At 43.6% G+C, this 13,110-nt stretch overlaps 1 protein-coding gene across 1 annotated transcript in view; it reads left to right on the forward strand.

Moving 5' to 3' along the window:
- Positions 1-12,916, forward strand: part of PHKA2 (phosphorylase kinase regulatory subunit alpha 2) — a 45,706-nt gene extending 32,790 nt beyond the window's left edge. The window contains exons 27-31 of the mRNA XM_083854872.1: positions 237-355; positions 4,181-4,348; positions 5,855-5,908; positions 7,269-7,469; positions 7,970-12,916. Coding sequence (XP_083710998.1) covers positions 237-355; positions 4,181-4,348; positions 5,855-5,908; positions 7,269-7,469; positions 7,970-8,143 — 716 coding nt within the window. The 3' untranslated portion in view covers positions 8,144-12,916. The remainder of the gene's footprint in view (positions 1-236; positions 356-4,180; positions 4,349-5,854; positions 5,909-7,268; positions 7,470-7,969) is intronic.
- The last annotated feature ends 194 nt before the right edge of the window (positions 12,917-13,110 follow it).

A 13,110-nucleotide genomic window follows, 5' to 3' on the forward strand; every position in this document is an offset into this window, starting at 1 on the left:
TTCTGACTAAATTTACAATTGCTCACTGTCTTAGAAAATCAGTTTCTGATATCCAAGAAAGGATTTAGGCCCCTTAATTCATACAGTCAGGTATGAATTCTTGATGCGATTCTGTGAAAGGATGGTGTCACCAAGAGCATTGGACATTTCTGAAATGATTTGTGTTTAACTTTTAGATACAATTTCATCTATTTTTCTATCCCTAGAATGTTAAAAATGTTCATTTCCTTCTTTAGTGCGACCTGTAGATTCCTCTTCATCCAGCCCTGCAATTTCTATTCATGAGATGGGGCATTCTGGAGCAACCAAATCAGAAAGAAGTGGTATTACTAAATTGAAGAGTGAGATGAAGCAGGTGAGGGTTTTCTGTCAATGCTCATCAGAAAATACAGCTGTTCTGGAACTGTGTAAAGTTAGATTTTATTCTTGCTAAATAACAGAAATTTCCAAAGTTGCTTTGATTTTAAAACTGATTACTAAATAGAAGGCAGTTAAGGGATGTTTCCTCCAAAAATGTTCTTTCTCTTTTGGTCTTGTTTCACATGCTGAATGTAGAAGAACTTGAACAAACTGTAATGCATTCATGGTGTCCACTGTAAAAATAGCTCTTCTATCATGTTTAGCTAAGGAAAAGTCAGGTGTACAAAGAGAAGATTTTATGCAGTGTTCGTTCTTGTACTTGGCTCAAGTTGCAAAACTGGACCACATGCCTTCTGGAAAAGATACATGTGGAAAAGGAAGCTTGTTTTGTTTTCTTCTGCTTCTGTTTCTTCAGGAATGGAGGATGATTACTGCTAGAATTTATACATATATATTCAAGTTCAATACTTTAAATTAACTTCAACTAAGTATATGGAGAGATCACAGAAAAAACAACCAAAATACTCTGAATGAATGTGACTGATAGTTTTTTTTTTTTTTATGAAAGGTTTTATTTCTATATTTTGTGTGTCTATTAGAATTTTCTTTTGCTTTAAATAAATAGAAAGGTAGTGGTCAAATTAAATACATTTGTAAGAATGATTCTATTTTTCCTCATGAGTTATTCAAACTAGAGCGAGAATGTTCCAAGAGACCTCTGCAGCCTTGCAATATATAAAGGAAGCTTAAAGGAAAGATGAAGAGATACTTTTTGCCAAGGCCTGTAGTGACAGGATAAGGGGCAGCAATTTTAAACTGAAAGGATGCATTTAGATTCGATACAAGGAGTCTTTTTTATGGTGAAGGCGGAGAGGCAGTGGAACAGGTTGCTCAGTGAAGTTGTGGATGTCCTGTCCCTGGAAGTGTATAAGGTCAGATTGGATGGGCCTTGGAGCAGCCTCTTGTAAGGAAATAATTGATATTTTCCTTTGATTGATGAAACAGATTGAATAAACCATCAGAAAGGAGTGGCATTTTTACATGGTTATAACATGAAGCATTTGCTTGTGGCAGTAAAGATCGGTAGTGATTCTTCATGGGCCATGGTAAGGCAGGGAAGCAGAGATCCCTGAGGAACACATGATGTCTCTTGTGAGACCTGGCTGCTGTGTTTGAGCTGTGCCAAACACTGCCAGAGCATCATCATGCGTGAGGGGGAGGCTGTGAGAGTGCTGCTGACTGTGCTGCACTGGCCCTGGGGTGGCTTTGGAGGTCAGTCTGAGCAGAGCTCCCAGTCAAACAGGAGTGTCTGGATTCAGGGCCTTTCCAGAAAGGAGGAGGGACAAGGCACTAGATGGCAGCATTATTTTGTTTGAAATACTGAGGTGGGCCTGAGCTGGAACACTTGGACCTCTTGACATTAGAAACATAGTTCCTTTGTTGCTTTCACGTTCCGCGGAAACTTGGTGTTTTGCACAGAGTAGGAGTTGGCTAAGTTTATTTTTTTACCCCCCCACCCCCATTGGCCTTTCCTGCTGCTTCCTGCCACATCTCACTGCATTCTCTGAATAATTGACTAGCAGCTAATGTAATGTCAGTTTGGCAGGGGGTGGGTGGGGTAGTGCAGGATATACTTTGTTGTTACAAGGAATATTTCAAGTATTTGTACTAACATCTCTGGAGTGTTGAGCAAATGCAGCTCCCTCTTTTGTGGCTGCTCTTTCTTAAGTCAGAACCATTAACACTGAATGTGAAGGCATGGTTTGGAGAGGGGGCAGTTAGAGAAAAGTGCTTAAACTCTGAGGTGCTGCATCCACATTTCAGCAAAAAATTCGCCTTGCAGCTTTTTGTTTAGTGCTGCCCATCCAGTTGGCAGCCTGCTGTCTCTCCAGCAAGGTGACCTCATGCAAAGAGGAGCTGGTGACATTGCAACAAATGGGGAATGGAAGCAGGAAGCTCAGTGTCACAGGAAGCTTTTTTTTGCACCTTAATCTGGTGGCTTGTGCTGGCCATGCTGGGAGCTCCATGGATGGCATGGGCTGCCAAACAGGCTCCTGGCATGGTGGGCTCTGCCTCATGGTGACCCTGGGAATCAGCAGCAGTTGCCCTGCTATCAGCTGAAGTGCATCACTGTGAGAGGTCAGGAGTTGCTGCAGTTTTTCCCTGAGTACCTGAGGTTATTCCATATTTCTTGTCTTTGCACCACTGTGTTACCTAACCTTGTCTGTGTTCTGATCTCCTGGCTGTCTGACCTTGGTGTCTGGTTTTGTTTCCTAGTTCTTTCATGAGGGGCACTCCACGTCCAGCAGCATGTTTGGTTCCACGGTAAAACACCATCTGTAGCTCTGCACCTGCTCTTCACCCTGTGTTTTTGTGCAAGGGTCTTGGCTCTAGATACCTCCTCTGTCTTCTCCTGCCTAAAACCTTTTTTTCAAACCCTCCCTCTTTGTCTTTCCTCCATTGGGAACAAGTTCTCATTAGTAATGTCCTAATAGAAGTTGAGTCTCGCATTTAGATCCACTTATTTTTTCTGAAGCTTAAGCAGTTGTAGCAGATAAAGTACTATAGCAGATTTAGCCACTCGATAGTGGATTGTTACAGGTCTCTCCAGCATGTAAAAGTAATGCAGTGTTGATAAATGAGGACAGCCTCTGGATAGTGAGGAACCCAGAATAGCTTTGAGAAAGCGGTTGCATGGGTATCTCTTCTTTCAAGACAGAGAACTGTATCTCTTCATAAGCTCTCACTATATGCATCTTCAGACTTACTGTCAATGACACACCTCCCAGATGCCCTAAAAACACATCTACAGAGCAGAAAGTTCTGTCTGTCATGGTCAGTTTGCAGTGGAAAGGAACAGTAAGCATTGGAACATCAAAGGAACATCACGTGTGCCTCATGGACCCTAACAGCAATGGAAATGGACTGTTTGCTGGGATTTTTTTGCAGAGCTTGGCTGTGGAGAGTCTATGAGCCTGTGCTTTCCAAACATGCAGTTTGCAGTAATTTTCCTCCTGCCCCATTACATTGCTCAGGTGGCTTCTTACTTTGAGATAAGGGGATTTGAGATGGCACTTTCAGTGAAGTCCTTCCTGGGCTGAAAGTAACAGGTATCAAAAAGAAAGGAGAACACAGCAAAGCAGAGTCTCTGGGAGTGCAAGGAATGGGCAAGACTGGGTGTGTGGAGATCACAACAGCGATATGGTGGTATTGCCCCAACTTTGAAAATGACTTGCTGCCTAATCTAGTGTCCAGACCTGATAGAGTAAAATAATAGAGCAGCAAGGGTAATAAAGGAGACAACACTAATATTTACAGAGAGGCAGGCATGATGATTTTGTGGCTTCATTAAGTCAATTTTTAATTTACTTACTTTAATGGAGCTTTTGCATGAGGGTCTCTTTGCTAGACTTATGAACCCTTTGATACTTTTACAACACCGAGGCCCATGTCCAAGTGAATCAGACCTACCTGCGGATCTCCCCACCTTGCACACCAGTGACACTGCCCTAGAAGCAGCTCATGCTTGTTAAAATAGTCAGGTGTTGCATTAAAGCAAGCAGTGAGGTTCACTTGGTTATGCCATGTAGAAGTGCTTGCCTGTTTTGTTGAGAAATGGTGGAAGTACTTGAGAAATGAACCTGTTTCAAAGGGGAGAGATGGGGATGAAGGATCAAGCCTACCCCATCATCCTGTATGACACCAAGGCCTGTATTTTTTTTCCCTGGTTCTGAGGTAGCATGATAACAGAAATGTATTGGCCAGGAGTGGCACTTGGGGTGGTAGAAAGCAACTAACCAAAGCTTTAATGTCGTTACAGAGGGGCAGTACTCCATCATCTCCCACCAGTACTTCCCCAACTGGCTCCAGTGGGGACATGAGCTGGGGTGACAGAAAAGGGCAGTGGCTACGCAGGAGGAGGCTGGATGGTGCTATTAACAGAGTTCCTGTTGGCTTTTATGAGAAAGTGTGGAAAATCCTTCAGAAGGTAAGCTGACTGCTGTGGAGGAAGCAAGCAAGCTGGAACTCAGGGGGGTGTCGTCCAGGGGCGGCATCTTGCCAGGAATGGAAGTTGTCGACAGGTGGAAAACAGGGTCACTGGTAGAAGGGTATCTCTTGGGGCTCCAATAACACAAGTTCATATGTTTCTTTGAAAGTGTGTTTTTCTCTGAAACCACTAATACTGAATTTTGGCTGAATGATTCTGTTCCACCACTGCCTGTTGTGCATCCCCTGGCCTAATGCACATTGTCAATGCACCTAAAGGGCACTGCAGTGCAATGCAGTTCTGTGCTCCAGGTCAAAAAAGCTGTGAGAAATGAAATAGGAAACTGCTCTAACTCTTCCAGAATGTTTTGAGACTTCTTGCTGGCTCTTCTGAGCTGTATAGTATTCTTAAACTTTCTTTCTTTCTTTCTTAGTTTGGTTTTTAAGTGAAAAGTAAATCCTTGCCAGCACCATGTAATTCAGGGGTATAGAAATGTAAAAAAAAAAAAAAAAAAAAAAGCAACTCTCCAGGAAGAAGGAATTAAAAATTTTAACTTATTTCAAAGTGATTATGCACCTGTTTTTCTGCTTTGCTGGATACAGGCCAGCATCTGGCACTTGGCAGCACTGAGCTATTCATGCTTGCTTAGTTGGAGAAAGAGTGCATCACCAATTTAGGCTGGTTTGTCCTTCTAAAGTCCCTTACACTGAAGCTGTTAGTGTTGATGTCAGCCAAGACAAATCATATATGACCTCTTGGCTATTTACTAATAGGATCTTCCAGTAGAGTGAGGATCACTACTGACCTAATGTAATAGATGGGAGTAATTGCATATTTTTTCTGGCTGTTAAAATGAATTGTGCTTGTCTTCAATATTTCATTCTTAAGATCTCTTTGGACTATTAATAAAATCTGTCTCCACTTCTTGGTGTGTTTCTATTCTATACCTCACGTACCCAGATGTGTCCCTCTTTAACCTGCCTTTTCACCATTTAGGTTTTGTCACTGTTTTCTTTATACACTTGTTATTTCTCTCCCTCAGTGGTTGACATCCTGAGGTGCGGTGTCCTGGATCCGAAACACATAACGAAATGTTGTTCTAGCAAAAATGAAAAAAAAATTTTGCTTTTGTGGTCTGTTGTCTTGCTTTTGTGTTATCTTTTATTTCCAAATCCCTTCCAGAAGAATGCTCCCATTGATTTGTTTCCCTCCTTTGTGTGGCTTTCCTGTAGTGGCTCCTGAAGTGCTCTGCTTCGTTAGCTGGGTTGGAGCACAGCATGCTCTGGTGTGTCATGTCAGGCTATTTCTAATCTTTGCCAGTTACATAATAACTTCTTCAGGAAGGATAAAATAATATTTTTGAATAGGGCTTTTTGTGTCATATGGGAGGTTTTGCTTTCCTTTTTTTTTTCCCTAACTGAAAGTTGTTACATATTGGGTTAGAGCAGAGACCCTCAGACTGACTTGCAAGAACTGTAATTTCTGTTTTCTCTTGAAATGTTTCAGTGCCATGGTCTGTCCATTGACGGGTATGTCCTTCCTTCTTCAACCACCAGAGAGGTACAGTAAAATGCCCATGATTTTCTAGCCACATGTCTGAATGTTTAGTTTGACAGTGTAAGATGCAGTAGGGCCTCTGTTACAGATCCTTGGCTTTACTTTTAGAACTTCTGGACTTCCCTCCGGCACCTCTGCTAGCTTTCCTGGAAAGCTATTCACCTCTGTGCAGGTGAATTCCTGCTAGGCAGGCCTAGGAAGAGGCTTGTGACAGGTTTTCCCTTTGCTGAAGCTGCCTTCTGCACCCTCACTGTCCCCCTGTGCCCACTGGGAGGCTCCAAAGAGGGCGACTGACAGAGGGTGGCTCCCTTCGGGGAGAAGGTGAGCAGCACAGATTACTGGAATAAAGCAAACATGTTGCTTGCCACTTATTCTTTTAAATATGCTGCAACAGCAGGCAGTGTATTTTGGCTTCACTATCTCAAAAGTAAATACCAGTTAAGCATGATTGTTTCTTAACCAAAGCATTGAAACTTTAAATCCATAATATTTTCTTGCATTTTTTTCTTAGCTGGATTCTATCTTTAGGTGCTCTGGCAAATTCTGAATTCACATCTATAAAACAAACTCTTGTGAACAGTAATCCATCAGTGCAAGGGTGGTGCTTGTGTGCCCAAGACTGTTTTCCTGACTGTTTCTCTCAGATTTGTCTCTGGCTTCCTTCTTTTCTGAGGAACTGTGGTAACAGCTGAAGAGAGGAGCTGGAATTTTCTGCCAAATTTTGTGGAGGGGTGGGGTTCAGAAAGGAGAGCTTTATTTATCCCTATTGTGTAGATAAAGAGATTTCTATTTTTAGCTTGTCAGACCTGGACAGTATCTAATTTTGCTGTTTGAATAAAATAACCACAAACTTCGTAAGGCAGCATAACATCTACAGAGCTATGCCAGTGCAAATTAAGTTGCTCTGCAAACAGAACAGTGATATTCCTGCATGGCAAAGCTCAGGGATTATTTAAAAATCACTCCTCTAAGCAGGTGGTTGTTTTTAAATCTCAGCAGTAATTTTGGCTTTGCAACTCACCTGCAATGCCAGAAAGAGATGTACAAGGCAGAGCGTGCGAGACCACAGCCTGAGGAGCAAAGAGTTAATGTGCCAGCTAAGCATCAGCAGCACTGTATGTGAGTGAGATGTGTGTGTGACAGGGCTGGAGCAGGCTTCTGGACGTTGTGTAACTGTTTGCAGAATCAGGTCTAGCAACACGAAACTTTCTGTAAGTGCTAAAGCTGCACAAACATTTTGTTCGCTTCACTCAGTCTGCCCCCACGTGCAGAGAGGAGCATATGTCTCAGTGCTGGCAGGATGTGAGGAGCTAGTCTTTTGGATTTGTCAGTTTGTCTTTCCATTTCCACTCCAACTTGCCAGATGACCCCGTGCGAAATCAAGTTTGCAGTGCACGTGGAGTCGGTGCTGAACCACGTCCCCCAGCCCGAGTACAGGCAGCTCCTGGTGGAAGCTATTCTCGTCCTGACGTTCCTCTCCGACGTGGAGGTGAACAGCATCGGGGGCATCATCCACGTGGACAGAATTGTGCACATGGCCAATGACCTGTTTCTGCAGGAGCTGGTGAGCTCAAAGGGCAGTGAGGAAAAGCCTCGTACTTTCAAAATTATCTCCTGCTCTTTTTTTATGGGTGATGAACTTGATTTTGTCCTGTCTCTTTCTCCTACAAATCACTTAAGTGTCTTCTGGAAATATATTTGGGAAAACTAATGTAAGAATCGTGGGAGATTTAAAGGGAATAAAATTGTAGTGGCTAACAAGCTCTGAAGTACAAGGGCAGATTAAAGTGAAGTCCTGCTTTATCAAAGCATTACTATTACCAATATTTGAGTAATCCCATCCATTTGCCCCAAAGGACAAAAACCCATGTGTTCTTCATTTACTTGCACTGATCCAACTAAGTCATGTGGGCCCTATAGTAATCCTGATTAAGGTTTTCATGAGGGGAAAGAGAATTGCTTTCACTATTTAGCACAAATAAAAAATCACAATGTGGTGGTTTTTTTCCAATAAATAAGCATGCATGCCTAACTTGCTCTACTTCTTTGCTTGTGTCTTTACAGAAATCATTTGGAGCTACTGGTAGTATCTTGGAGAAAGACGCAGCCACAGGAATTTGCCACTTTTTTTATGACAGTGCTCCCAGTGGAGCCTATGGCACCATGACTTACCTAACAAAAGCCATAATTATTTATTTACATGATTTCCTGCCCAGCACAGGCTGTGCAATGCAGTAAGTGACACCTCACACGGGAGGGAAGGCTCAGAGGCTTTTCCTCTCCAGTTCCCTGTCACAAACCCCTTGGCTGGTTGCTGCCTGTGTGTGCCATGCACTCCCTCAACACTTGGCACTGCTGGAGGTGCTCTGTGCACACTTACTGCTGGGGACAGGGAGCTGGAATTTGGCCTGGTTTTACGAGAGTGTGCAAGAAATAACAAATAATGAGGCTTATTCTGCCCAAAGTGCATAAATGTAATTCATATTAAATTAGCAAGAATTATACAGTTCTGCCAAGGGGAAAACAGATTACTCTGTGGTGATCAAAAGGCATAATAAAATGAGGGAACTGCATCTCAGGCACAGAGTCTCACAAATAAGGGAAGTGATGGAATTCATTAATTTTTCTCCTGCTGTGTGTAAATGTACATCATTGTGAATCACTAATGCACAGTGTGAAATATCCAGGGAAATGTAAATTAGAGGAGTAAGAATAACTTGAAATACCGTGGTGATATTTTTAATACACTTTTTTGCTGAATCTCTTCTCATTTGCACCTAGTCAGTGCAGGTCTAATTCCAGTAGGGAGAAACATCCTACAATATCCACTAATTTGAGAGGATAGCCTCTTGTCAGGAAGCCACATCTGTCTTTAATCTGAATAGCTTCCTTCCCTGCATCCCCAAGACTTTGGAGACGAAATCTCAAGACTCCATCTTCTCCAGTGTGACAGACAGTTTTATGCCTGTAATCCTTTCCTCTGAATGGAGCAAGATAAACCTCTTCCACTTGAGCACCCTTTCTAAGTCTCCTGATCATTTCCCTCGCAAACAGCCTCAGAATTAAGAATGGCATAATTGTGGCTTTTCCAGTGTAGCATGAGTTTATGGAGGGCTTTGATGTTTCTCTTTGTTTTGTTTTGGTGTGGGTTTTTTTTTTTCTTTCTTTTTTTTTTTTTTTTTCCTTTTCCATTTTTTCTTTTTCTTCTTTTTAGTTTGAAGTCACACTGGTCTCATGTAATTGGGGTTGGGCTGCCTGGAAATCTCCCTGCAGACAGTTCCCAGGTTAATGCTGTCAGTTGGAAGTTCTGAGGTGCTGCAGGGAGTAAGTGCATCCTGCATGGAAATGACTCCATGGCCTGAAACTGAAAACAGAGGTAAGCAGCCTCTGGAGAGGAAAACCTTGCCTTACCCCATGCACTGGCTGTGGTTTTCCTTGTGCCTGTGCTGCTGGCATTGCCACCAGCCACATGTCAGCATCTGGCTAACATGGAAAGTGTTAGGAAAGTGGCTGTAGCTTCATCATCCCATGGCCACAAATAGGCTCCCTGAGTGCTGCCATGTGAGCAGAAGGGATCAGAGCAATTCTAGCTTTCCAGGTAGAGGGGAAAAGAGCAGACAGGCCTGAAAAACTAAGTACTTTCTGAGCTATATATAAGCCTGATAAGCTGTTTCTGTGAGCCTCCCCTCCACTCTTTCAAAACATAACTGTGCCAATTGTATGGATTTCTTTTTTTGTTGTTGTTGTTTTTTTGTTTGTTTGTTTGTTTGTTTTTAACAATAGTATGTTCTGCTTTGGAGAATGAGGTGTTTGTTTCCAGTAGAATTAATGTCCTTTCTCACTTGCCAGCCCTTCAGCCCCAGAAGGTCTGAGCTCCAAAGGCCATGACACCCTGCCTGCTGTCCCTCTACAGTCACTGCTGCTGTAGCAGCATCTGGGAACTGGCTGAAGAGGGTGTAGGTGTGGAAGGCCTTAGTGTGATGTGATTTAATGTTTTTTCAGAGACCAGAGGAGTTTGGTATTGCAGAGGACCAGAAGCTCTGTGTTAACCACCATGGGAACCATGGGCCTGTGCAGGGGCCAATATAAAGTGACAGTTCAGGTACAATTAGCACTTGGGTGTGGAAGTTATTTTATTGGCATGGTGCCTGTTTTGTAAGGGTTTGCCTTTGTTATTGTTTGGTTTGGGTTTTTTTAACTATTCATATGTATTATGAGAGCTCACTTGGCTCGTTTCCCAGTAAAAGGAAGTAAAATCCTTTGTCTAGTTTAAGCAGATGTGACAGTGCAGAGCATAAGCACAAGAGCAAGATGATGTTTTTTTATTCTACCCAGTATCATATAAAATGTAGTGGCAGTTATTTTTGCTTTTCTTCTTGAATCCTAGATTGATAGAGATGCAAGATGACTTTTTGCTCAGAGTTTGGTTTTTTTGTTGTTTTGTTTTTTTTTTTTCCTACTGTGTGAATTTGTTTTCAGAACCAAGAAGGCTGGTGCTGGTTTTCCATGCAGCACCTGCATTGAAGTCTAAAGCAATGAAAAGTGTGGCCTAACATATCTGGACATCCCTTAACACTTCTTCATTTTTAAATGGGAGTGTAATTGGTATCTTTAATATCGAATTCACAGTATGACCAAGGTTATGGTATATTCAGGATGGCACAATGAATTGTCATGTGAAATGCAGGCAATTGGAAAGTATTGATGTGGTAATTCGAAGAGTTTAGGTATCTGGTGGTGAAGGGTAGCACTCAAACAAAAGGCCAGTGGAAGGCAAACTTACATTACTTGCAGGGTCAGGCACAGCTGCACCTTGCTGTGCTCAGAGCAAAGAACATTGCAGCTGGAGAGCTGCCTTGCAGTGCAAACCCAATTACACAAATAAGGTTTTACACAGACCCCCTGCTCTCTTGAGGATCCCCTGTGTGTGTGAGGCTGCCGCAAAGCAGAGCTGGCACTGGCAGTAGCCAGGGTGTGCTCCCAGATAAAATACAGGACGACTTTGCAGTTTGTGCAGGGCTGAGCTAATTGGCAGAGGCTCTCCTTGGCTGTGTAGCCTCCCTGGGGAGCCAGCAGAGGATGACACTGTCAGCTCCCAGTCCCTAAAAAATCATTTATGGAAGGAAGGCAAAGGTGAACAGACCTGTCCTGTGCCTCAGAAACAAGGGCATTAGTGAATTAAATTAGACTTGTCTGAGTGCTGCTCCTGCCCCAAGCAGTTTGCAGCTGTGGGGTCAGGAGCACCTACACAGTGCTGGGGGCAGTTGGGTGTGCTGGAGACAAGCCAGGGGCTAGGGGGAGGAAGTGGCAGAATAAGGATCTGTATCCAGCTCAGAGCTCATACCACGTGCTGGCCCCAACCCTACTCCCCCAGGCCAGTGTCCCCCTGCTCACACTGTCACTTTCTCCCTGCTGCCAACAGGGACAAGGGTTTGTCAAACAGATCAAAAGCAGCATTGATCTCCCTCAGCTGCTGGTCCCACAGGTAACTGTGAAAACTGAATGGGTGGAGTTCCAAGTTTGTCTGGCTTCTCTCCTGCTAATTGTAGTCTTCTTTCTCAGGGAAAGGGTCCTGCTTGTTCCTGGAAGGTGCAGGTGAGCCACACAGTTCCTTAGCTGCCCTACAAAGGGGCAGCCACTTTCTGTGGGGTAGTGGAACAGCTGGCCCGCCCTATGTGGGCATCGGACGGCAGGAATGTGTCACCCCTCTGGCAGTAGCCAGGGCCTTGAGTGAGGCAGGAGCTTGAGTCAGTCCAAGTCCAACCTTGGGCACTTTTTGGAGTGGCTGACAGGTAGGAGCAGTTGCCCAGAAAGCAGGAGAGAGGTGCTACCAGTGGTGGCATCTGTAGCTGTAGGGTGAGAGCTTGGCACTCATCTGCAGGCTGATTGAGGTGCTGCTCAAAGGACCACTCACATCTGGAATATTAAGTAGCTGCTGCATAGAATCATGACTGAGAAAAAGGGGTTCAGGATGGGGGTTATAGAAGAACTTCAGCTCAAACTGTTTGAATTTAAGTACAATCAGCAGGGCTTTTACCCAGTTTCAATCTCAAGTGGCATTTATTCCCAGTGTTAGATGTTTCGGTTACTCCCCCTGCCACCCCCTTTCTGTCAGGGGTCAAGGGGGCTCTTTGTGCCACCAGCGGCTGACAGGACAGTGCTTTCTTTCTTGGCTCAATGATTCAGCTCCTCTCATACCTCAGTCCTGCATCCCCAAAAGGCTCTCACTGCCTGCCAAGTGAAGCTGTACTGTGACTGTAGTTTGCATCCCCTCTCAGGAAGTGATCCCTCGAGGCCAGTCCCCTTCATGCCAGGTTCAGGGATGTGTCCTTAGTGAGAGACATCCACCCTGGAGGCTGCCAGCCATCCTTCAGAGCTCCTGTGTTTCACTGTACAGCCTGGCTTTGTCCTCCTTACTGGGGCAGGTGGCAAAGGGGGACTCCAGAGGTGAAGTGTCCAGTTCTACCTTGTCAACTTCACACCCACCACATGGAAGCCAACAGTGGGAAGCAAGATCCCAGCACATAGAGGTGTTTGGCCATTGTAAGTGGAGCCTTTTTGTCACTCCACTGGAAAAAGGTGGGCGGGCCTGATCATCACAGTGCATAAATCAGAATAACTGCATGCTAAAAATATATTACCAATTACCACGTATTACCAATGCCATTAAAGTTTTACTGTAAATTTTTTTTTTGTACTATTAAAGATTTTTCTTTCCCCTCCCCCAAGGCAGTAGAAATAAGAATGTGCATGTTTGTTCATTCATCTATCAAGTTACAAAATACTTCTGGAAAAATGTTCTGTATTTAATAGTAAAAAATAAGATTTAAGAGAGACAACTGTGCCTTAAGCTTGGGCTGCTGTTACATTCTGGGATGATAAACTTGGAAGGATGCTTTTTTTGTATTTTCCACACTTATATTAAATGAAACTGAACTGCTTTACTTAGCTCATCTTTAGCTATTAAAATTTAAAGAGGGAGTAGGTTGGAACTTTTTCTACTGAAAAAGCACTTTATGTGCATTGGATTTACTGAGGCTGAATGAGGTAATACAGTTACCAAAAAGCTCCTGACCTGATGTTGCTTTCAGAGTGTAAGATGCAAGAGAATTTGGTCCAGATCTCCTGACTTCTCCCCTTGGAAATTTACAGGGTAATACTGGCAGCAATGGGAATACTGACTTGCAGTCAGGGAAGGGAGACAG

This window comes from Zosterops lateralis, assembly GCF_965231275.1.
Source record: "Zosterops lateralis genome assembly, chromosome: 2".
Taxonomy (NCBI): domain Eukaryota; kingdom Metazoa; phylum Chordata; class Aves; order Passeriformes; family Zosteropidae; genus Zosterops; species Zosterops lateralis.